General features: G+C 40.5%; 1 protein-coding gene across 1 annotated transcript in view; it reads left to right on the top strand.

Annotated features, from left to right (window-relative positions):
* The window catches only part of SGPP1 (sphingosine-1-phosphate phosphatase 1), a 34147-nt gene extending 9096 nt beyond the window's left edge, over positions 1-25051 (top strand). Inside the window, exons 2-3 of the mRNA XM_075926382.2 lie at positions 14817-14906; positions 17099-25051. Coding sequence (XP_075782497.2) covers positions 14817-14906; positions 17099-17650 — 642 coding nt within the window. The 3' untranslated portion in view covers positions 17651-25051. The remainder of the gene's footprint in view (positions 1-14816; positions 14907-17098) is intronic.
* Positions 25052-25537: the final 486 nt, after the last annotated feature.

The raw sequence follows: 25537 nt of genomic DNA, 5'->3' as shown, positions 1-25537 counted from the left end.
AGAGCTGGGGATGGAACACAGTTACAGGCAGTCCCCGGGTTATGTACAGGATAGGGACTGTAGGTTTGTTATTAAGTTGAATCTTTATGTAAGTCGGAACTGGCATCCAGATTGAGCCGCTGCTGAAACTGACCAGCGGCTGACTACAGGAAGCCCGAGGCACAGTTGCTCTGCCCCGGGCTTCCTGGAATCAGCCGCTGATCAGTTTCAACAGGTTGAATCTGGACGTCAGTTCTTACATACAGATTCAACTTAAGAACCCCAGGTGTCCCCAAGTCAGCTGCTGTTGAAACTGATCAGTGGCTGATTCCAGGAAGCCCGGGGCAGAGCAACTCTGCCTCGGGCTTCCTGTAGTCAGCGCTGGTCAGTTTCAGCAGCGGCTGACTTGGGGACGCCTGGGGCAGAGCAGCTTGGGTTCTGCTGGGTTGCTCCAGTAGCACTGCTCCTCGGCGCTACTGGACCAACCCAGCAGCACCCAAGCTGCTCTGCCCCAGGCGTCTTGATTCAGCCGCTACTGAAACTGACCAGCAGTGGCTGAATCAGGACGCCTGGGGCAGAGCAGCTGGGGTGCTGCCAGGTTGGTCCAGTAGCGCCCAGAGCGGTGCTACGGAACCAACCGGTAGCGCCCCAGCTGCTGTACCACAGGCATCCGGAGCAAAGCCGCGGAGCACGGGGGCAGTGGGACAGCCCAGACACTCAGCGGCTGTCCTGCTGCCCGCGTACTCCATGGTTTTGCTCCCTGTCTCCCTGGTCTGCTGGTCTCCAGCAGACTAGGGAGACGGGGAGCAAAGTGGAGCAAAACACGCGGGCAGCGGGACAGCCGCGGTGCATCTAGACTGTCTGCTGCTTGCGTGCTCCCCAGCCTTGCTCCGCTTTGCTCCCCGTCTCCCTGGTCTGTTGGTCTCCAGCAGACCAGGGAGACAGGGAGCAAAGCCTCTGAGGACGCTGGCAGTGGGACGCTGGCAGTCTGGGCTGCCCGCGTGCTCCCCGGCTTTGCTCCCCGTCTCCCTGGTCTGGGGAGACATGGAGCAAAGCCGCGGAGCACGCGGACAGCCCAGATGCACCGCGGCTGTCCTGCTGCCGGCGTCCTCAGAGGCTTTGCTTCCCGTCTCCCTGGTCTGCTGGTCTCCAGCAGACCAGGGAGACGAACAGGGTTTGCTGCCCGTAACTGCGGATCCGACATAAGTCGTATCCGCGTAACTCGGGGACTGCCTGTATTTAAGGTCCTAGATCAGCATTTCTCAATCTGTTGTTCATCAGCTGCTTGTGGCGCAATTGGCACAAAGCAATGGTCCATGTAACATCCTCAGGGTCATACAGGTAGTACTGTATACAGTCCAAAATGCAAGTATAGTAATTACTCATTTAACATGTGCCCGCTTAACACATTTTTGCAATAGCACGATTTTTGGGAACGTTTTTCGAATAACACTACTTTCCCCGAAATAACACGAAAATAATCAAGTGGCGGATTACTTTGCGTGGCGGTATAAGCTGGTGAAAACAGTGATAAGCGGATGAATACACGTGATCACAGCGCTCCTTCGCTCGCTCACGTGTTTATCTTTGTGTTTTAACAAAACACAGCGACTTGTGTTGCTAGATATCTTGCTGTAAAGTATACAAAGTACATGTATTATCCCTTATCATGAATGGGAAACGTAAGGAAAATGATACATCTGCTTCTGCAAGCAAGAAGCATAGAAAATTGTTTACGTTAAAAGAGAAACTTGAAGTGATTAAGCGAATTGAAAAGGGTGAACACAATTGTGATATCTCCTGCGCTTTGAATATGCATGAGTCTAGTGTGCGCATGATCCGTGCTCAAGCTGAGAAAATTAAGGAAAGTTGCAAAAATGCAACACCAGTGAGTGCCAAGAAGGTTGTTCGTACACGATCTAACCTAAAATCTTCTCTCCATATTTTCCATGTGGATTGAAGACCAAACACAATGAAAGATGCCAGTGAGTTTGGCTGTTATTCAGGAAGAAGCCAAAGCTTTATATGATGCTGTTAAATTAGAACTGAATGAAACCGATGCCAAGCCATTTACTGCAAGTCACGGTTGGTTCGATTGCTTTAAAAAGAGTTCAAACTTATATAATGTAAAAATAACTGGTGAGGCTGATGCTGCTGACATAGAGGCTGCTGAATCATTCCCAGCGATATTTGAAACTATTATAAAGGAAGGTGGCTATTTGTCTCAACAGGTGTTTAACCTGAACGAAACAGGACTCTACTGGAAGCACATGCCAGCACGCACATATATCTCTCATGATGAGGCTTATGCACCTGGCTTTAAGGCTGCAAAGGATCATATGATTGTGATGCTATGCACCAATAGCAATGGGGATTGCAAGCTCAAACCTATAATAGTTTACTGTTTGGCCAACCCTAGAGCTTTAGCTGAGTATTCAAAGGATTATATTCCTGTTGTTTGGAAATCTAATGTGAAAGCATGGGTAACTGCAAGCATCTTCATAGTCTACTTCTGCAATTGCCTAACTGCTGAGTTGAAAGACTATTGTTTATAAGAAAATCTTGCTTTCAAAATTTTACTTGTTCTAGATAATGCACCAGGCCATCCTCCTTGCCTTATTGATCTGTCAGAAAACATTTGAGTATTATTTTTACCCCCCAATATGACCTCGTTAATACAACCTCTTGATCAAGGAGTGATAGCTGCTTTCAAGGTGTATTACTTCACCATACGTTTGCTAGGCTTATAAGGAGGAGAGATTGCGAGAATAAGCTACAATCAAGGAGTTCTGGAGAAAATTTAACGTTAAAGATGCTATAGATATTCTAGCAGAGGCTTGGGCAGAAGTTTCTTCGAGTTGCCTTAACGCAGTTTGGTGCCGTGTATGGCCTGTATGCAGGAGTGGCCCAAGGCAGGGCGGAGCAATCAGTGCCCCGGCCTGAATGGCCATCAATTGCCGTGACGTCATCATCGGGCGCCGGGGGCAGTGGCGCCCTAGGCAGCTTCCCAGCTCATCTAGGCTCACGGGCCTCCCTTGCCTGCATGTGTTCACAAGTTCAGGGGGTTTGATACTGAAATATCTGAAGCTAAAAAGCAGATTTTAGCCCTAGCCTATGAAGCAGCATTAGAGGAGGTGGATGTTACTGATGTGCAAGAATTGCTCGACTTTCATGGGGAGGAGTTGTCTGTTTACGAGTTGAAGCTGCTGGATGAGCAGCAGCTGGAAAATGAGCCAGTTATTTGAACATTATCAACAAAAGTTATGGGTGAAGCATTTAAGCTTATAAGTGATATAATAAACATTTTTGATGCGAGTGAACCTGATCGTGAATGGAGCTCAAAAGTAGCAAAAAGCGTAGAAAGTGCCATATCTTGCTACGAGCAACTTTACAATGAAAAACAAAAAGCAGCTCTCTGTTGAAAGGTTTTTTTTGTGTGTTCAACCTAAAAAAAAATAGACTTGTTTCATGTACATCATCTAATGCTGACCTTGATGACTCAGCACCAACAAAAAATTGACTTCAACATCACCACCTGAAACGCAACCCCCCACCTTTTTCAATGGGAAAATTGACCCTGTTTAGCACAAACATTTTCAGAAAAACATCTTTCATGTTAAATTGCTGTAGATTGAGAAGTAATGTCCTAGAGCCGTGGCTTGACATGACCACCCTAATAAAGGGACAAGGAGAAAGCATGTGATCATGTAATTAAAGGCTTATAATTCACTTCCTCTTACAGTGGTGAAGATGCAGCAATAGCCCATTTTAAAGAAACCGTAGCTAAATATGAAAACTTATTTTAATCTTTGAGAGACAGCATGGATAAATAGATGAAATTCGGTTTCTGTTGTCCCCTCTCCTCCTCCCCCATGCCAAAGTTGACCTTGGGAACTTGTAAGATCTTCACATATTTCCTCTGTGAAAATATTTTGAATGATACTTTTGTACTACATTAGATCTTGCTTAATAATCAGAGCAGGGAATCACTTCCCTAGTCTGTGGATAAAATAAGATTTAAACTCATTATCTTCTATCTCCCAGCACACATTTCCATAGGGGACTCTTTCATAGGTCTTTGCAGATCTGGCACTTGTTTTCTTAGGGAATTACCCATTGAAGTTACTGTAATTTTTGTAGCTTTATTTTGTCATTTTTGTTTCTACTTCTGTAGAAATTGCTAGTACTATAGAAAACATCCGAGTATCAATCTGCCATTATTGAAAAACTGAGTGCTCTGGGATTCCTGATCAGCAAAATCCTAAGCATGTTACCCCCAAAACAACTGGAATATATAAAAATTATGACACACATTTTAGAAGTCTTTGGTTTTGTGATTCCTAGCACCTGTAATACTCTTGTACAGACAGCTGTGGTGGTCTTTTTATTAGACACTGTTCTTAATTTTTATGCTAAACTTATCAGACTGATAGTCTTTTTGTTGTATAGGAAATGAAACTAATCTTGTAAGCATGACTGCCTCCCTTTTAGGGTTTTGTAAAACTGTAATGATTCTTCTCAGACTTTTTGAAAGGAAACTACATCCTGTTTTGCACAAGACAATATTTTGCAAATAACGTGTTTCTTAAACTAATCTTGCTCTTTAAGTTGTGAAACAGTATACTGTTTTTATGTGAGGATAAGGATGTAAAAGAGTAGTCAAATAGCCTAGGCTTATCCGGTAGTCAAGTCGACTCCTCGCATTCCCTCCTCCCTTGCTGCCTCTATATCAGAGGCAGCAAGGAGGGGGGGAAGCAGGAGCTAGTACTGGGGGCAGCTGGCTTAAAAGCTGGCTCCTCCCAGCACCGTATCCATGGTGTGTGTGGGTGGGAAGGGCAGGTAGAGGTGTAGCGGGGGTAGCGAGTGCCCACCATTGACTAATTGAGTAGTTGATGGAAATTCCATCAACTACTCGGTTAGCTGGTTATTTGCAATTTAATATCCCTATTTGAGGATTTCAAAACTTTTTTTGAAAGGATTGAAATTTTGTTTTTCTGGACTCTGATACATACTAGTTAAAATGAATAATGTTTTTCCTTCCCAATAATGTAGTATACAGAATCTAGTACGACTTTTTTCCGTGCTGTTTGTTCAAGTAAAAGCATTGACATGCATGCTTTACCAAAAAACGTAGACATTTTCAAATTTTCTCTTAAGTGTTTTTTTATAAAAGGCAATATCATAATTTTTTAGGCTGCCTATGTAAAGCTCAAGGAGAATGGAGTATGTTCAGATTTTTTCAGTTGTTTTCCCCTAACTTGGATGAATGCTTGCAGATCACATTTATTGTTATTTGGAGTAGAGCCTCCAGTGCTCCATAAGGGCACTGTAGGGGGTCCACGGAAAGTTTTGAAAAGTGATTTTCTTTGCCTTTACTTCTCCCCCTGTCCTTCCTGGAGCATGACAGGTGGGGCAGCTAAGGTGCACGCCAGGCAGTGTTCCTTATAAGCTGCGTGGTGGTGCAGCTTCACAGATGATGTATCAGGCCCCCCTCTCCTCCCCATTCAGTCAGCTCCTTCATGGAGCCCTGAGCCTCTGACTGTGCGGTACTGATTTATTACCTGTGAAGCTGTGCTGCCATGCAGCTTAGAGGGAACACTGCCTGGTGCGCATGGCTGCTACACCTCTCCCCCTTCCCCTGTTGCGTGCTCATGGAAGGGGAGGGAGAGAAGAAAAGGAAAAGTAACTTTTAAAAACTTTCTAGAGACCCCCCCCCTGCAGTACCCTTGTGGACCCCCAGGAGTCCACGGGCCACAGGTTGGGAACAACTGCCATTAATTTAAATAATTGATGAAGATACTGAATAGAACTGGTCCCAAAACTGATCCGTGTGGAGCCCCATTTTTTATGCACTTCCAGCAGGACTGTGAACCATTGATAACTACTTTCTGAGAATGGCTTCATATAAGGTCATGCAAGACGGTATCAAATTCTTGACTAAAGTCAAGGTATAGACCACATTTACTGCTTCCCCCTTGTCCACAAAGCTTGATACCTTATCAAAAAGAAAGCTATCAAGTTGGCTTGTCATAATTTGTTCTTTACAAATCCATGTGACAGTTACTTATCATCTTATTGTTTTCCAGATGTTTGCAGATAGATTCCTTAAGTATTCTAGGATGCATTTCATCAGGCCCTGGTGACGTGAAGACAACTAACTTTTCTAAGCAATTTTTAATGTGTTCTTTTCCTATTTTAACTTCTGACCCTACTTCCTTTTCTCTATTGTATCATGAGATTATCTTAAATCATGAGATTTTTAAAATGATGATTAGTATGAATAATAATTAATAATAGTCTTCAGGATTTGGACCCTTTAGTGTTCATTTGTTGAAATTTTTTTTCCTGGAACCCTGAGGACTAGAAACATTCTGCTTCTCCCCCTCCCTCCCTCCCTGTTGGAAGTTGAGCTGCTTATGTAATTTTATTACTCCCAGGAGCTGAGGCTTGTATCATGAGACATTTTCAGGAGTTGCTAAAATTGGAATTAATGCATTTCTTAAATTTAAAAGCAGTCAAAATTTGGAATCATCTTTGTCACTACAAGGAAGAAATATGGGATACTATGTTCTCATCTGAATTGTACCACTAACTTTGTAGCCCCAAGGCAGCTGTGGAGTGAGCTTGCAGTTAAGTAGTGGATGCTGTCCTTTTCCTGCTGCAGCAGCTCCCCACCCACCACAGATTTTGTCACAGGGAGGGAAGAGAGTCAATTCAGCTGCTCTTGCACATAGTTTCTGCCATCCTGTGAGTCATCCAGGGAAAGAAGGATAGGAACTTGAATGGCTCTACCTGAAGCTAGGACAGTATCTAGCACACAATGGCTCCCTTTCCCTAGAGAGCCATGCAGATCACAAAAAGGTGGTGGGAAAAGAGCAGAAACTGAGAACTCCCAATCAGCTGTAGTTCTCAGATTGTCCCAAAGCAGCCTGGGATCTGTGAAGTTTAGAATTATCAGATATTGTTACAGATATTATCTGGAAAGGATATTAAATTCAATTTCAATCTCTGCCACTCTGTCCCATTTTCAGGGGTCCTCCCCATCACGACAACCAGCTGTATATAGAGGTAAATACTTTTTCATTGGGGTGCTTTCAGAGTGCTACTTCAAGGGGCTATATTTCCTTCCTCCTTCATTTAAAAAAAAAAGATGACATATTATTATATATGACATTTCAACAAATCTGTTGATTCATATTTCAGATGGCTACCCTTTCTTCAAAAATCCTTTCCAATGAGCTTGTGAATTGATTTGTGACATTTGATTTATAGAATGCTTATTCCATGTGGTAGTTCATTTGGCTCATAGGAAGTGTCTGTTTCATGGTCAATGGACTTCATTACCAATTCAGAAGCTTACCTTTTGGTCTCTTACCAGCTTCAAGCATGCTTAGCAAATGCGTCTGAGGTAATAGCATTTCTGAGGTGACAAAAGTCCTGTAAGTGTGTCTTTTCCTTGACTATTGGTTGATTCAGTGGGTACACTTTCTCACAGAGAAATTGATATAGTTCTTTAGCAATATAGGTCTCGTGATCAACTGAAATGAATTTATTCCCATGCCTACTTAGAGGTGAAAGGTTGGACTCAGAGTTATCAAAAGTGTACTTTCCTCAAGTGAAGTTTTATACAATGAAACTTCATTTCAGAGCTTTGTGGTGAGCTACAAACATGCATGAGAATTTATCTCCCTTTACTAGATCACATGATAGCATTTCCTTAGAATCTTGAACATTGTGTCTTATCTCCCTCCTCTTCAGAGTGCTGATATTAGTTTAACAATCAAGTGCTGCATGAATTGCTGGTAGAAGTACCAAGAGGACTGTCATCACCTCTGTTTTGGTGGACAGATCTTCTTCATATCTGTCAAGGTGTAGTAATCCACCCATCTGCCCTGCCCCCTCAGGTTCATTGTGACGGACATGTCCAAACAATATTGAGATTCACAGGTGGACAACCTCCAGATATAGGCTGTTTGAGGATGCAATTAGATCTGTTTGTCTAGTTTGCAAGACTTTCCTACCCCTGGTTTGGTGGACCTTTGTTCATGTCCTAATAGTGAAACACTGTTGGATTGCCTATGTGAACTGCAAGGAGAAAGGGCAGCATCTGACCCACTGTGAGGGAAAGTGGTTCTTTTGTATATTTTTTCATTGAATTAACCTGATATCTCTTCATTTGCTGGATATTCAGAACAATTTGGCAAATTGTCTCAGCAGAAGAGGCTTCGTCATCCATGAGTGGGGTTTGAAAGGCTTGGTCTGTAACAATTATTAATCTGGGTGGTGTAGATACACCCTTCCTTGCTGCCACCTAGGTCATGCATGTTGACCACTGGACCTCCTAAGCCTCAAGCCAATCTGAAAGTATAATGTGCAGAATTGATGGACTCTAATAAAATCTAAAAAGTCTGTTACCGCTACAGACATGCCAACATACAGTAAAATGTCAGAGTTGTTAACACCTTGAGAATGGAGGTTGTTCATAACATTTGTTTCAGAGTTATACTGATTCTTTTTAAAATTTGCAGCTGAACATTGACTTAATAGCTTTGCAAGGCTATGCAGTAAAAATGCTGCTTTCCCTTTATTTTTAGTAGTTTATATTTAAAACAATACTGTGGTGTGTGTGTGTGTGTGTGTGTGTGTGTGTGTGTGTGTGTGTGTGTGCGCGCACGCGCACACGGGAGCAATTTCTGCTGCTGCCCGGTTGCATACTTCCGGTTTCAAATAAGGTGTATGGTTTACTGGTTAGTTCATAACTCTAGTGTTCACAAATCTGAGGTTTGCTGTTGCTTATTTTTAAAAACAATGCTGTCTCTAAAGTTAAGTCTTTAAAAAAAAAATCAACCCTGCTCTATGAAGCACTGTCTTATGCTCACGGATCTGTTGTGTGGTCAGCCAAATCTGCTGACTCTGCTACTGTTTCAGTTGCAACATTTTAAACTGTTAATATGTGATCTTGGAACTTTCACTTCCCCAGAAAAATTTAGAGAGGTGGAAATCAGCAATGTAAACAGTTAACCAGTTACCCGGTAAGCATTGCCTTAGCAACATGCTTACTGGGGTAATCACTTAATGGTCATCCAGCCTGACCTAAGCAGCCCCCCACCTGTGGTGTGCCGCATGCAGGGGTTGCTCCAGCAGCCATTTGCCTGTTCTGTGATGCAATCAGCCAGTTAATTGCTTGAACGTTTTTAAACGGGGGTTTACATTCCTAGTAGACATGTTTCTGAAAAAACGTTAACACAAACAAAAAATGTTTTCTGAGCAATCTTGACCTCTCTGAGCCAAATAAATACGGAACCACATATTTTAAGTCACTTTTCAGGAAAGAAGCATGCTATTTCCATTGTAAAATGTTTTTATGCCTCTGCCTTGCATAGTAAGTGGCTGTTGGGATGGAAAAAAAAGTTTGATTCCGTTTCAGGGACAAAATGTCAGTCTATTTTAACAAAATAAGCAATAAGTATTGATGCTTTAGCTGATAAACTGTCTTTTTGCAGATAGATTTTGGAAGATGAGTGATTTTTCTCTACCCTGGAGAAGAGACCCAAGTAATTAAAAACTCAGTCTAAACCTTTAGTCTGTACATGATGGGCTGTGTTCTGGTTCTTTAGAAAATAGTTTTCCTTCTGTCATTACGTTCCATCATCAGAAAGTATTGTATGATCAGACAAAAGATTCTAGCAAGGATTGCTTGTAAAAATATAGATAGTATTAATTACATGGTTATATTATGGTAGTGTTAGTGGCAAGGTGGATCAGGGTTCCATTGTGCTACTCACAGCATGAACATGCAGAAAATCACCAACTTTGTGGTCTAACTCAGCAATAGGCATCTTTGGCCAGTGAGTGGGACACATGTACCCCCCCCTTCATCTCAGTGAGCTGCAAGATTGTCCTACCAAGCCTGTCTCCTATGATAGGGTAGTTTTGCTAACTGCACTTGTGTACCTAGAATTTGCGGAGTGTGCTGACTGAACCATACCAGTGCTTTGATGGATGCAGAGAGAGCACATGTCTCTACTCTCAAGAGCCTATATCCTTACTATGTTACAGTATTATAATTGTGTGTGTGTCTTCATAATGTTATAACTTTGTATGATGCTTAATTGATCAAAAAGATACACTCCTGCCCAGTAGTGCCTGTGCTGTGAATAGAATGACCACCCTGCACCTTTAAGCAGGAGATTTTTTTGGCTGGTCTGGCTGAGTGAAGGAGACAAGGCTTTATGGTTGGGAGGGCAGGGGGGAGAAGAAAAATGCTGGATGAGGGTCAAACTGGCCAGTGACTCATTAACTGCAAGTGCAGGTTTTGAAAAGGATAGTGCTGTGTTTGGAGCCTTCCTCTTTACACTGACCAAGGCTGAGGCAGGACCTACCATGGGCGGTGGATGAACACCTGACTTTGAGAAGCTAGCCCCCAGCCCTGCCCCTTCTGTATGAGGCCCTGCTCTTCTGCGCCCACTTGGCCCAGCCTCCATGAGGTGGCTGGCCTCGCCCAGTGCCTGCACCAACCCCTGTGGTCACTAGCATCTTCTCCAGGGTAGCACCCCTGGCCCTGGAGCACTAAGCAACGGTGCTGACCTCCAGCTAGCATGGCCCTACTGCTGAAGGTCCTCCCACCCCTTGCAGTGGCCTCAATGTGGGCAGGTGGCGTGATGCAGCAGCCCAGTGGTGGGAAGATGGGCAGTGTGGGTGGCATGACCTCTGGTAGCAAACTACCGTATATACTCGAGTATAAGCCGAGTTTTTCAGCACATTTTTTGTGCTAAATAATGCCCCCCTCGGCTTATACTCGAGTCAGCGTCTCGAGAACAGCGTCTCGGGCGGGCTCAGCGTGTCTCTGCCGCTGGCCGGGTCTAGCCCCGGAAGTCGGGGCGAGAAAGCCCCGTTCGTAAGCTGCTCCGGTGCCCCTGGTCTGCTGGAGACCGTCTCCAGCAGACCAGGGGCACCGGGCGGGTTCCCGCGCTTCTGAGGCTGCGGCTTCAGTCCGGGAGCCTGTGGTCTGCTGGGGACGGTCCCCAGCAGACCACAGGCACCCGGATTGAAGCGGCAGCAGCGGCGGGGTCCCTCCCTCTGAGGCTTTGCCAGAGCAAAGCCTCAGAGGCTCTGCTCCCCGTGTCCCTGGTCTGCTGGGGAGGGGGGGGCGCAGCTAGTGTGCTCCCCCCCCCCCCAGCAGACCAGGCTTTTGTTTTGGACTCTGGGGCAGAGCAGCTGGGGCGCTGCCGATTGGTCCTGCAGCGCCCGCTCTGGGCACTACTGGACCAACCCGGCAGCACCCCAGCTGCTCTGCCCCAGGTCCTGATTCAGCCGCTGCTGGTCAGTTTCAGCAGCGGCTGAATCAGGACGCCTGGGGCAGAGCAGATGGGGTGCTGCTAGGTTGGTCCAGTAGCACCCAGGAGCGGCGCTACTGGAGCAACCCAGCAGCACCCCAGCTGCTCTGCCCCAGGCGTCCCCAAGTCAGCTTCTGCTGAAACTGACCAGCGCTGACTACAGGAAGCCCCAGGCAGAGTTGCTCTGCCCCGGGCTTCCTGGAATCAGCTGCTGATCAGTTTCAGCAGCAGCTGACTTGGGGACGCCTGGGGTTCTTAAGTTGATTCTGTATGTAAGTCAGAACTGGCGGTCAGTTTCAGCAGCGGCTGAATCTGGACGCCAGTTCCGACTTACATACAGATTCTACTTAAGAACAAACCTACAGTCCCTATCTTGTACGTAACCCGGGGACTGCCTGTACTGTTTTATTAAAAATATTTAATCTGTCAAACTGCTGAATAGTTTCATATTAGTACAGTAACTTACGCCAGATTGTTAGTGCACTAAACACAAGAAAGACTGAATACTAGGACAATTGTCTGAAGAAATGTATTTAATACAACTGAATATTGGAAGGTACGTAGGAACAATTAAAGGGTTCTACTTTAAAAGAAATTACTGCCCTTCCCTGGTGGATTTGACTAAATGTTGTAGATAGAAATTCATTATACTCTTGGGTCTCGTTTATATACCAGTTGAATGACAATTGGTTTTGCCAGTATTTCACAATAAACTTTTAAAGAGAATTTATAATCCAGAGCATATTAAAAGTGCTCAGTTCAGTTCCTAAAACTTGTGAAAAGAAATGAAATGCCACATGTAGCTTTATAGGAACTTTTTAAAAAATGATATATTAAAAGGGTATAAAGCATTTCTAAGATTAAGTTGGAAGTATTTTACTTAAACTTTCATGTACTTGAATAGCTGCTGTAGATTGGCAATGATGCTACATTAGGTGCTATTTTTACTTGTTGTGGAAGAGGGCAGATTTACTATATTTTTCTTTCAACTTTTTCTACATACTGCATTTTGATGTTCGTAGAGCTGGGACTGCTTCTAAGTGAGTTAAATACATTCCAATATGCTTTCTTAAAAAACTACTCCATAATAGTTTGTCAGTGATGATGACAATGTCTATGCTGATAACCTCACACCAGCTGAAGCTCTGTTTGGACATACAGATGAGGAGGAGGAGAACTCCAGTTTTGAAGGATTTTAGCTCTTGTGTGTTAGCTTGGTTGCTGATTGAGCTAAGGTTGTTGTACTTTTAAAGTTACGGTATTTTTGATACCATATTGTTTTTGTTGACCCCCTTTTCCACTTACAGAGCTAGGTTATTGTTTTTCTTTGAAATAAATATTCATGTAATTTTATTGGTATCTATCTTCATTTTTTACATTTACCAGTAGCTGCCTCATTTCCTACCCTAGGCTTATACTCGAGTCAATACTTTTTCCCAGTTCTTTGTGGTAAAATTAGGTGCCTCGGCTTATATTCGGGTCGGCTTATACTCGAGTATATACGGTAAGTAGGAGGGGGCCTGGAGGTGAAGCATGAGTGAGGACTTTTCAAGCAGTTTTGGAAGGAAGAGCTTTTCCATGCCTATGATATCAGCTGTCCATGGAACCTACCTACTCTCCCTCGTAGGTGGTAAAATATCAGGTTTGCTCAGGTTAAAATATCAGGTTTGCTAAAATATCAGGTTTTAGGAGGGCTGGGAAGGAATTTTTCCCTTACTACCATATTGGCTTGACTGCAGTTGGGTTTTTTTCACCTTCCCCATGGCAGGTTTCAGGAAGGACTTTGTTCATGGATGGCATTGCATGCAGTAGGCCATATGTTGCAACTCATTTAAATGTAGTGTTGATGTGCAGGTACTACATAAGAAAGCTATACAGTGCCCAGATTAATAGTTTGGAAAAGGACTTAAAAAGAAGTGTTTATTAAATAAATGAATGAGGAGACAGACAGCTGAGGATTGCTGTGATTGCTACACCAAGGAGTCAACGCCCCATTCTTATAGCCCATCGTAACCTTCTATCAGGTGGGGTGGTGAATGGTAAAGTCTTGGCAATGGATTTGCTGCAGAGACCGGGGGCAAAGGGGAGAAGAGGGGAAGCTAGTGGAAGCCCCTCACTCAAGTTATGGTAGGGTCCCATCAGTGGATTTGGTGTAGGGATAGAGATGGTAAAGGCAGGGAAGCTGGTAAAAACCACCTAGGTAAGTATTGGCATTAATGTGGGGGTTACCTCCACTGTACTCTGTTATCTGCCTGGTAGTCCTAGACATCTAATAATACAGGCAGTCCCCGGGTTACGTACAAGATAGGGACTGTAGGTTTGTTCTTAAGTTGAATTTGTATGTAAGTCGGAACTGGTACATATTGTAGGGGAAACTCTAGCCAAACATTTCTCCAGAGCTCAGTTTTATTCTCCCACCTCACTTCCCTCAGTCCTTTTATTCTCAAGCTGAGGTGTCTGCTGAGAAAAGCTGCTCCGCGTCTCCCTGGTGTCTCCCTGGTCTGCTGGGGGGAAGGGGAGGGTCGCTAGCTTCGCGTCTCCCTGGTCTGCTGGGGGGAAGCAGCTAATGTGGGGTTGCCTCACCCTGTTTGTAAGTAGGGATCCGATGTAAGTCGGATCCATGTAACCCGGGGACTGCCTGTAAAGTTGTGGCCTGATTAAACCCATGTCAGTTGTCTTCTCTCCTTTTGGCGTAGCTAGACAATAGAAAAGTAGATTGAGAAATGGAATAGGAAAGCGAGACAAGGATTAAAATAAATTGTTCCATATAGTAAGGAAAACATATAATCTCTGACACTTAAGTAGAAACTGAGGGCAAAAGGAAAAATAGTAAATGGCAATAGTGTCTAAAGCCTTGATGCAGCAAAGCCCTTAAGCATATGTGTATCTTTAGAAATATTAAAGTGCTTAGAGTTAAGCATGGGATTTTTAGCCTTATTGACTTTTTTTAAGTTGCACTCATGCTTACATGATTTGCTATACCTGGATCTAGCTCATTAGTGAAAAATAAAACTGGGTTTCGAAGAGGGCTTTAAAAGGAGGGACTTGATTCTAAGCCTATTGGAATCAGTGGAAGCAAGTTTCTGGAAGATGTTGGGAGCCAGTGGAGGGAGTAGATTGAAGAAGAGGAAAAACAAACACACTCAATATGCTTAGAGAGAGAGGGAATGAGGGAAAGACTGTACTGATAAGAAAACAAGTGAGGCTTTCTTTATGGTAGGGAAAATAGTATGTAATGATTTTATGGCACCAGCTTGCTGGAACTCCTTTTTATGAAGATTTAATTAATCATGGAAGTAACTAGAAATCTTTTTAGCACCACTCCTCAGTCTTGGCTGTAGGTCTTGGGTAACTTTATTAGAACTGATCTGTGTACTGTTTAAAATGGTATTTGAAATATGAGGTCTGAGAGTGGTGTGGTTATTCATTGCTAAATCATTTTCATGGACTATATACTTATGGCTAAGATTCTAATACAATATTTTGTGTTTTTTTTTCCAGTATCCCCTTGTGTATGGTCTGATTCTTGCAATCTGTTGGTGTTCTCTGGTGTGTTTTAGTCGAATTTACATGGGAATGCACTCAATTTTGGTAAGAGAAACACCACACATTAAATCCCTTACTTTACATAATGACAACACCATAAAACTGATTTCATATGCATTTGTAATATTCAGATTTTTAAACTGTAATGTCTTGTGCATTGTAGTAATTGAAAGGCGTTTTTCAGCATGTGTTGGTGTTATATGTTGATCCGGTATTCTGTTAAACAATTTTTTGTATTTAAATTTATCTTTATATAATTTATTAGAAAATAGGAAAACTAGATCTACAAAGATTTACCTACAGGTTGAATCTCTCTTGTCTGGGAAACTGTGGTCTGGCAACATCCGTGGTCTCAAGAAGACCACGGATGTTGCCGGACCAGAGAGCCCTGGGGCAGAGCAGGGCAGGGCAGTGGAGCTCTGGTGGCCCCAGGGTGGGGTAGTCTGGCAATCTGCCGACAGACTCTGGGGGGTCTTGAATGTGTCAGCAAAGGGGCTGACCTCTGGTCTGGCAAACTCCCTCCTTTTGGGACCGGTCACATCCAGAAGGTGCCGGATCAGGGAGGTCCAACCTGTAGAACCTTTATAAGTGTGCAGAAAAGGCAGTTGTCTAGAACCCTAGATGCTTTTGACATAGTGAAAGAGACAAAATTCCACTCTTCCTCTAATAGCTCATCCAGAGAAGGATAGAAGTACTTCAAGGCATGAAGACAGCTTTTTGTGCTCATTCAGCTTTCGCATGTCAACTTGACACTTTGCAAAAGCATAAGGTCAAATCTTTAGGGAAGAAGACGTTGATATGGCAACACTGGAATGAGAATGTATTTGGTCAGTAGTTTTGTGTTGCCTTGATATATAGAGCCCTGCAAATCTGCAGATATCCACTTATATCTGTCTGTGTTTGCAAATGTCAGTGTGGACATCCGCAGCTCAGTTTTGTGACTACAGATGTGGATACACATTTTGTATCCATGCAGGGCTCTGTTGATATTTCTGAAAGCTATCTGAATGGTCAAAGGCAGTGTTCTCTCTAAGTTGGGCGGGTAGCACAGCTTCACAGGTGATTAATCAACCCCGCTCAGTCAGAGCCTCTGGGCTCCTTGTAAGGAGCTGACTGGCTTGGTGGGCTAATTAATCACTTGTGAAACTGTGTTGCTGGGCAGCTTAGAAGGAACACTTGTCAAAGGGCTTCTCCCTCCCAGTTCACTACTGCTTTTCTTCTTGCTAAAGTGAAGTTATAATCTTGTTTCTGTGACATGTCTTTGTATAGATTAGACTAATACTGCGCTGCCTCTGCCTTTCTGTTAACAGTAATGTAGCATGATGATGGCTTTATAAGCCCAAAAAAGACAAACCTTGATGGTGTAACCCTTTTCAAACACAACTTTGGTAATTCACAAACATGGTAAACAAATTATGGAACACATCTGGCAGGTCAAGATGTTTCCTAGTCATGATATATCGAAGATTACCCAAGTAGGGCAGTCTCCTTTTTAAAAAGCATTAACAAAATACTTTATGGAATTTTTTAACAAATAAAGCATATTCTGCAAAGGAAAACAATATCCGGGGCACAGCAGAATTATTTGAATAATAAATTAGTATTCAAACAGATGGATTTTTCCGAACATATGTTACATCTGTGTATTTCTACGTATTGTGAAGAGCAGAGTTATCAATACTTTGTTGGAAACCCAGTGTGTATTTACTATGGAATTCTGTTGTAGGCCTAGTGACCATTAATAATATCTGTGACACAATCTGCTAGATGTTCTAAAGTTACTCCTCCTCTCCCCTGCATTTATCCCATTCCTACCTGGCATTCTTTCACAGTGGGTTTTACCTTTGTCTCGTTCTGACAAGTGCAGATACCAGAACTTTAGATGGGGCTGAAGACTACTTTTATGAAAACCAGTCCCAGAAAGCACATTTGCTGAAACGTAGGCTCTTTGCTCCTTTTCTAATGCAGTGTACAAATACAATTCCTTTCCCTACAATTAGAACAAAATTATGTATTGTGAAAGATTAAATGTAAGAAAAATGAGATTTCAAATGTGGAAACCTCTCTACTTAGAAAGCAACTAAACTATTATCCTTGCTAATGTAAATTACAATCTTAAATGCATACTATCTTAAATTACAATCTTAAATAGTTATTTCAAAGTTGGATATGAAAAATCTTAGTAAAAATAAAGTATGTCATACTAAATGATTGTATCTCTTATCTTCCCTCAACAGGATGTTATTGCTGGATTTCTATATGCTATTCTCATCTTGGTTGTCTTCCATCCAGCTGTGGACTTGATTGATAACTTCAATTTAACTTACAAGCATGCACCACTAATTATCATCAGTCTTCATTTAGTTTTGGGGGTTTTCTCTTTCACTCTTGACACCTGGAGCACATCACGAGGAGATACAGCTCAGATTCTGGGTAGTGGTGCTGGTGTTGCTTGTGGATCTCATTTTAATTACATGTTTGGTCTAATGCAAGATCCTTCCCCAAATGCATTACCTTTAATTCCTCCCTCCATCACTGTGACTTTATTTGGAAAAGCCATATTGCGGTTATTGATTGGAGTAATAGTACTGTTGTTAACAAGAATAGTAATGAAGAAAATCACTGTTCCACTAGCCTGTAAAATATTCGGTATACCATGTAATGATATACGACAAGCAAGGCAGCGCATGGAGGTTGAACTTCCCTATCGTTATATTACATATGGAATGGTTGGGTTTTCTCTCATGGTTTTGGTTCCTTCCCTGTTTCTTTTTATTGGTCTTTCTTGAGGTAGACATATTCACTTGGTGGGATGAAGGGAGGTAATAGCCTAATATAAGAAAAGGTGCTTTAGCAGGGACTTTAACAGCAATACATGACATGCAGTGCATTTAAAGGGAATTGCACATCTTACATATGGGATTATGCTAAAACCCAAGAATTTCTCTACTGAGAAATGCTATAACTCTATAAATGCCATGTCTGTTCTTATTGCTGTAATGGTGGTTGTGTACACATGCAGTAAATATGTTGTATACATGTACACTTATGGAATGAAACATACATAACACTGTACCTGTATACTTTGACATACTGACAAAGGTGTGTCTGAAAACTGATCAGAAATTTCCATTTGTGTTGAGTTTAAGTCATTTCATAATAACTTATGAGTTACTTAACAACAGACAGCTATAATGGAACAGCTTATGTGTTTCCTTTGTTCTTCCCCAATGTTAGTTGTTTAATATAGATGGCATTTCTAAGGGACCAAAATTGCAGTGAGATCAGTTGTAAAAACTGAAGTTTTTTGCTTCAGTCCCTTCTACAAAATAAAATGTCTAGGTTGACATTGGTTTTAGGTATAAAGAAAATTGTTAGATTCAGGTACTGTATTTTATGGCTTAATAATTGTGCCTTTCTGTTGCTAACTTAAGAAATGCCATATACTGTGATGTAAAAATATGGCAGCTAATTTTAGTTAAGTCATACTTAATTAGGCAGATATTTTTAAATATAGGGGTGCACAGATTAGAATGGTTAATTTTATAACTATATATAGCTCACAATTTAACCTATATTTAAAATTATATAAATGGAATGAGCTGAACCAGTGAATCACTAGGCTCAATAGGTTGTGAATGGACAATAATTCCCTTTTGTAGGTATTTTTATGTGCATTGTCAATTACAGGTAGAGGATATATTTTTCTGCAAATTGTCTTAATCGTTTATATTCTGGACAGGTATGTCCAATAGTAAGAAATAAATTAGGAATAACAATGCACAACCTAGCTATAAATGGCCTCATTTTGTTTTCTCATTCCAAACTAACTTTAAGTTTAAAAGGGCCACTATTTTTAGAGGAGGATTTAAAAGATCCACTTAGCTTAACTTCAGAAAAGAAATTATGCACTAATTGCATATATGTTCAAGATGTCTTACCATTTTTACCTATATCTAGACAAAATATATAAAAGTCAAAAGGTTAAATTTCATTGTGATCATTCTGTAATAGATTAAGGGTGCGTCTAGACTGGCCGCTTGACTTTGCGCAAAAGCACTGACTTTGTAATGTACAAAATCAGTGCTTTCTGCGCAAATACTTTCACACTCCCGCTCGGGAAAAAGCCCTCTTGCGCAAGAATACTTGCGCAAAAGGGCCAGTGTAGACAGGCAAGAACTGTTTTGCGCAAAAAAGCCCTGATGGCTAAAATGGAGATCGGGGCTTTCTTGAACGAAATCATGTCTAGACTGGCCACGGATGCTTTTGCGCAAAAACACTTTTTGCGCAAAAGCATCCGTGCCAATCTAGAAGCACTTTTGCGGAAATACTTTTAACGGAAAAACTTTTCCATTAAAAGTATTTCCGCAAAATCATGCCAGTCTAGACGCAGCCTAGGTGTTTGAAGCAAAGACAACAGCATTATGAATGCATAAACTGTGCATAAATGGCTGTTTTCAGTTACTTTTAATGGTGATGCACTTTTCAGCTTTATAGCACCCTTTTTTCTGCTTAGTAAGATGCAATCCTTGGAATATCTAATTTTACATAAATGATTTGAATTTCATTTTGTTCATATGATTGTTTAGGTTCATAATATTGCCTCACTAATATGTCAGGAGTTGCTGTTGCAATATTGCAATATTCTGACAAGACATAACTTGTGTATCTATATTACTGTAAAATCGTGAGTATAATGCGCCATCCCCCCTCCAGTTTTTAAGGGTTAAAACCGGGGTGCGCATTATACATAGGAGCTAACTAGTAAAATCTTTACCTCACCCTCCCCGCCAGGCTCCCCGACAAGGCGCGGTGTGTGGGCAGTTGGGCAGCTGCCTCCCCGGCAGGCGCAGGCTCAGCTGCCCTGCCCGCTGGCTCCTCACCTTGTCTGGGAGCCTGGCTGACCTCACATCTGCCGCAGGGGCCCCCTCGCCAGCTGAGCTTGCAGCTGCTGCAGGGGCACCCTGCTCAGCTGCTGGCGCGCCAAGCTGAGCTCGCACTTGCCGCAGGGGCCCTCTGGCCAGCTGCCGGTCTCAGGCGCGAGCTCAGCTGGCCAAGGTGGCCCCTGCAGTGCTGCGCACGCTTTTCCCTGGAGCCTGCGGGTGGGAGCGGCCCCTTCCTTCCTCTGTCTGTCTGTCTATCTAAAATATGGTAAAATCATGTGTATAATGGGGGTGTGCGTTATAGATAAGAGCTCAGTTTGTTCCAGAATTCTGACATTTAAAAGGTAAGTGCGCATTATACATAGGTGCGCATTATACTCGCGTTTTTACGGTATATGTTCAGAAGAACCTTAACTTGATTAAAAGCTTTCTATTCTAGCTTAGCTAATTGCTTTATCTTATGGTTTTGTAGAGAATAATTTGGAAGCAGAACTTTTTGCTTTGGAGATATGAGCTCCAAACTGTTAATTATTTTATTTATATAAACAAAACTTAGTAAAGGCACTGACTGACTTCCTGTTTCTTACTACCAGTCAGTAGATTGTATGGTACGCTGATATCTGAAGTTGTGAAAATTGAACTTTTCAGATGCGCATTTAGAATGCACTTTTGGTAATGAATGTATTCCATCTAGTTCAGTATGTTATACCACTAACTGTTGTCATAGTTGGAAAAGGTTTTAGCTTTTTTTTTAAAAAAAAAAAACCTTGCTTAGTTTGTTTCAGTACTTATTTGTGTATTTATGATGTTCTATTCTTTTACTTCTGATTTGGGCTTAATGTGCAGTAGAGGTTAAATTCCATTTCCAAGATATTGGGAGAGGGGGTATTTTGTACTGGGAATAGTTGTGGATTTTTATTTAGAAGCTTGGAGCAAATAACTAGAGAAAATATATAAAAAGGCCTTCTCCTAAAAGTCCTCACCAGATAATTTGTAGCTCATGTAATATTAAATTGCCCCTGATAGAAGTAGAAATAATATTTGTAGAATTGTTTCCTTTTCTTGAAATAGCCTGGCTTTACTCTTTTAGTGACGCATGTTTAAATAGTAGTACAGCAGGGCAGTTTCAAGTAAAAATTTGCACTTGTGATATATAGGAACTTGAAATTCAAAGCATGGGATTATTCTTAAGGCTGAGTCTATAGTTGCACTGCACTGTCTTACCAGGAATGCAAAATAAATCTGTGTTGCTGAGAGAGCCCACTGTGTAGTAGATATAAAATCAAATGTAGTCATGGCTTCAAGACAACTAGGAAAAATTGCACTATACCTTGTTCTTCTGTTACTCTGTATATTTTTTATATTTGGTGCATTGCTTTTGGTAGTTCTAAAATGTCATTTTCCATGCACACTGTAGTTTATTGTACAGGAAAAATGTGCATCCAAATGTCAATTTTTATAGCACTTTTGTCACCCTGTCCCTACATTATTGCTGCTTACTCAAGTTTACACGAAAATTAAATATTAAAACTTTTCTTCCATGTTTTATAAGGGCCTCAGATCATTGGGTAGCATAACAAAAGATGCCATGCAATACAGAGAGCAGTATGGGGAAGGGAAAAGAGGCAGAAATGCAAACATTTAGCAAAACGGAACTTTAAAAAAGTTCAGATGTACATTTGATTGGAAGTCTAATTTTGTTTTGTCATTATATATTTTTTAAATGATTCTTCCAAATCTGTAATAACAGTAGGCAAAAGATATAACTTGAAATTTTTGTTGGCCTACACAGATATTCTGTCCCTTTTATTGATGGAGTTGAACATGAAAAAAAAAGGCTTATAGTTGGAATATCAGCTTGTACCAAAATAAAATAATTTATAAATAACATGTGCTTTAAAATAGTGGTGGTTAGCAGTCTTTTCAGAGTGAGAATACACTTGAAATAATTTGAGAAACTTTCATGGAATAGTTTAAGAACTTTATTATTCAAATTAAACTGTGCTACAGAACAATTTTGGATATTTTTTCAACTTTTAGGAATATACTATTTCTTTTAAAGAGGTAGGTTTACATCCATTGCTAAAAGATAATAGAATATTACATGTGAGGTTTTTTGGTATTATTTGCAGTTTAAATACAACAGAAAATAATATTAATAAAAGTCCTGATTTTAGCAAAGAATTTTCCACAAGGCCAAAGAGGCTCTAAAATACTGACTTGTATGTCTGCCTTAAGTATGGAAGCAAGATAATATTTTTGTCTGGCCAGGCCCTTAATAAGATAAATATATGTATTACACGCTGCCTGTAAAAAATGTACCCAGTCTATTACTGTTAAGTTTACACTATAACTGTCACTTTCGCTTCCAAAACTTACATTTGTGTTGAGCTAGTTTGTTTTATGCAGTCATGTACAAGGCTCTTAAGCCTTTGATCACATTTGCCTTATAACTTGCAAATAACCTTTAGAAAAGTATTTCAAAGGCAAATTGACAAACCAAAAGTAACTTTTCCTTGGTTTTAGCTATAGCTAAAAGCTAGAAAGATATATTTAAAAAAAAATCACATCTCTAAATGTGTACTTACTTTTAACCACAACAGTGTTAATTGTCTACATGTTAAAAGTTGTCATTTTTTTTCTTTTTTGCTGTTATATTTTAATTGTTGCTTCTGTATTTTTGTTACTTCCTGGTTTTATGCTCAGAAGGGATCCTACACTCTTTGTAAGCAAATGCAAACATTCAATTACCTATGTAAAAAATTTGTATTTTGAACTTGTAAATATTTAAGGGCTGTTAGTGGCTCACGTTATGAAGAACAAGCCATGCATGCTATAAGTAAATTCATCATGCTGAAAGTGGTTTATCTCAGTATTTGCTTTCTAAATATGAAAGAGAGGCAAGATGTTGTTGCAAATATTTTAAGGTATTAGTAGTTAATATATGAGAGGATATAGATGCCTAGTTCTCATGAATTTTGTTGAGAGTTCTAATCCAAGTCCATATATACTGTGCTGAAAATGTACCTTTAAGGGCTTGACCCGGCTATTCATCACTGTGCCTGTGGAGTAGCTAACCTTTTAAGATACAAATGTTAACATTATTTTTGAAAACTGAGTGATTTCTTTTTATAGAACAGGGGTGGGGAACCTTTTTGATTTTTATGTGGAGAACTCAAATTGGGGGCCGCACACAAGTGAGGAAAAAAATACCCATGCTCACTGACATGACCTCCAGGTCCCCAACTGTGGAGAAAAAAATTCCATACATTCCCCTTGCACACCAGAGCTTAGGGGGTATAGCCAAGTAGATTTTGTGCGCTCCAGCCCTGCAGTGGGGCAGTGGGGATATTGGAGCACCAGCGTCCAGCTCCCCAGGCCTGAAGTTTCCCACCGTTGTTATAGAAAAACATATAGGACTCAGGCCATTTTTACAGCTGTCTTTCTATTTTAAGGTTTTCATTATCTGGAATTAGTACTATGTTTGCAAAAGGGATTAAAGCATTTCCCTTTGTATTACAATTATGATGGACAAGATCCCAGAATAAAATATAAAGCAAGAGAATTAATATACAGGGAAATTTTGAGTCTATGCATTCTATTCAGTCCATTTAATGGTAGACTGTGTTTGCATTGTGAACTTCATTGGAATATTTTAAAAGTGACTGTGAAGCAATTGAAAGAACATTCCTGCCAAGAAGCCTCCTTGAGTGATTTGTATTACTACTTTATTCAGAAACAGCTGACAAAATGTTAGTTACTGCCTTCTTGCATAAATAGCCGATCCTGTTCAGAATTTACTTATTTCAGATAATATGTATTGCTTACCTTTATGTAATACTTCCTTCTGAATCAAAAGGAGGAAAAACACCTTAACTTGGAAGCTAAAGTCAGATTAGGCAAAGTAGAACTTAGTACTGGCGAAATGCTGTCTTTACATTGCAAATATGACATACTAGAGCCAATTCCAAATTGGAAATTATTTCGGAAATTATTTGCAGCTGCAGATGAATGAAGACTGTTTTAAAAATCATACAATAATAATGGTTATATGATATAAACTTGGCACTTTAGTTAGCCCACCAATATGTTATCAAAGTAACACTGAAGAATGTACAACATATACTGGCATTTGAAAACTTTTCTTCGGTACTTTCTTTTGCTCTGGAAATAAACCAAGTGTGAGTGGGAGAAACCACCAAAAAATTGATGGCAAATTTGTGTTTAAAATGTATAGCCTAATTGTTACCTCTTGCAAGGTCCATAAAGAACAAAATATATTTAAACGTTAAATGGGAATGTTTACTTTAAAGCTTTTAATTAAAAATAAGGACTTAAGTTATAGGGTTTTAGTAGTATTTGATCTTCAATTGTTATGCTTTCTTTTCTTTTCTTTTCTTTTCTTTTCTTTTCTTTTCTTTTCTTTTCTTTTCTTTTCTTTTCTTTTCTTTTCTTTTCTTTTCTTTTCTTTTCTTTTCTTTTCTTTTCTTTTCTTTTCTTTTCTTTTCTTTTCTTTTCTTTTCTTTTCTTTTCTTTTCTTTTCTTTTCTTTTTGAAAGTCTAATGAATATCAAGATTAGTATTACTGAAATAGACAGGAAGTTTCATGAGTTAATTCAAATCACCTCAACAGAGTAGAACTGAAATTAGGAATAATCAGGAACAGGTAATTGAAATAACAGAAATGCCTAAGCCGAAACAAAGATCTATCTCCCTTGAAGAAAAAACAACCGAACAGAAATACCTAAAAACTTAGAATTAAACTTAAAAATTTAGAACCTAAGTTTAGTGTACAGGACTGTGGTGTCAGAATTTGGCCTATGCTTGAGTTTATGGGATCTCTGATATACTGCTGCTGAAACAGGAATTTCACAGAGTAACATAGGAGTGTAATCTGTTATGATTTCACCCATTAATGTTTTTATGTTCATGGATGAAAGCAAATATTCAATATAAATATTTTTTAAACTTTCATTTTGCGAAGCTGCCAGCAAACTCTTTAAGTACAATGTATGTTTTTAAGCTATTGCCAGCCTTTCAAAATCTTGGAGAACGCTAAAAAAGCTTGCTAGCACAAACCCTGAATTATTTGCAAGATCGTATAATAGTTACTATATGATAGTGTACAACCTGACATTTAAAGATAAAAAGAACTGTTCAGGTATTACTTATATTATGAATAATACTTCTGCACTCTTTGTACACTCTCCACAGTTGTCAGAATAAATATTTAAACTTTATCAGAAAACAGAAACAATATCTGTAATTACATCTGCAATGACTGGATAATAAACTACTGTTGGATTCATGTTTGGACATTTGTGCTTCCTGGGTTAAAAGAAGCATGTGGCTGGATACCTAATATAAGGGTAAATTCTTGGTTTGAGAGCGCCTACATGCATTTAGCTCTTCATGTAGTAAAAACCATTAGGATGACATTAACGTGAGGCATTTTCACATTACATTTTCCAGGTACAGCAGGAGGCTGTTGAAACCACATTGGCAAGGTTTTTGCTGTCTGCTGCAGTAATGTGGAATATTTAAGTCAGTGTTTCATATCCTCAATGAGAAACCAAATCATTAATCAAATTAGATAAATTATTTTATTTCTGAGAACTTTCGGACATATCATCATTAGCATTTCTCTATCCCTCACCTTTTTTCACAAGCAAAAGACAGGATTATGCAGCACTTTAAAGACTAACAAAATGGTTTATTAGGTGATGAGCTTTCGTGGGCCAGACCCACTTCCTCAGATCAAATTGTGGAAGAAAATTCGCATGACCATATATAC

Source organism: Pelodiscus sinensis, chromosome 5 (assembly GCF_052426305.1).
Source record: "Pelodiscus sinensis isolate ZL-2025 chromosome 5, ASM5242630v1, whole genome shotgun sequence".
In the NCBI taxonomy this organism is placed as follows: Eukaryota; Metazoa; Chordata; order Testudines; family Trionychidae; genus Pelodiscus; species Pelodiscus sinensis.
The sequence above is the reverse complement of the archived record's forward strand: the minus strand, read 5'-3'. Positions and strand labels throughout refer to the sequence as shown.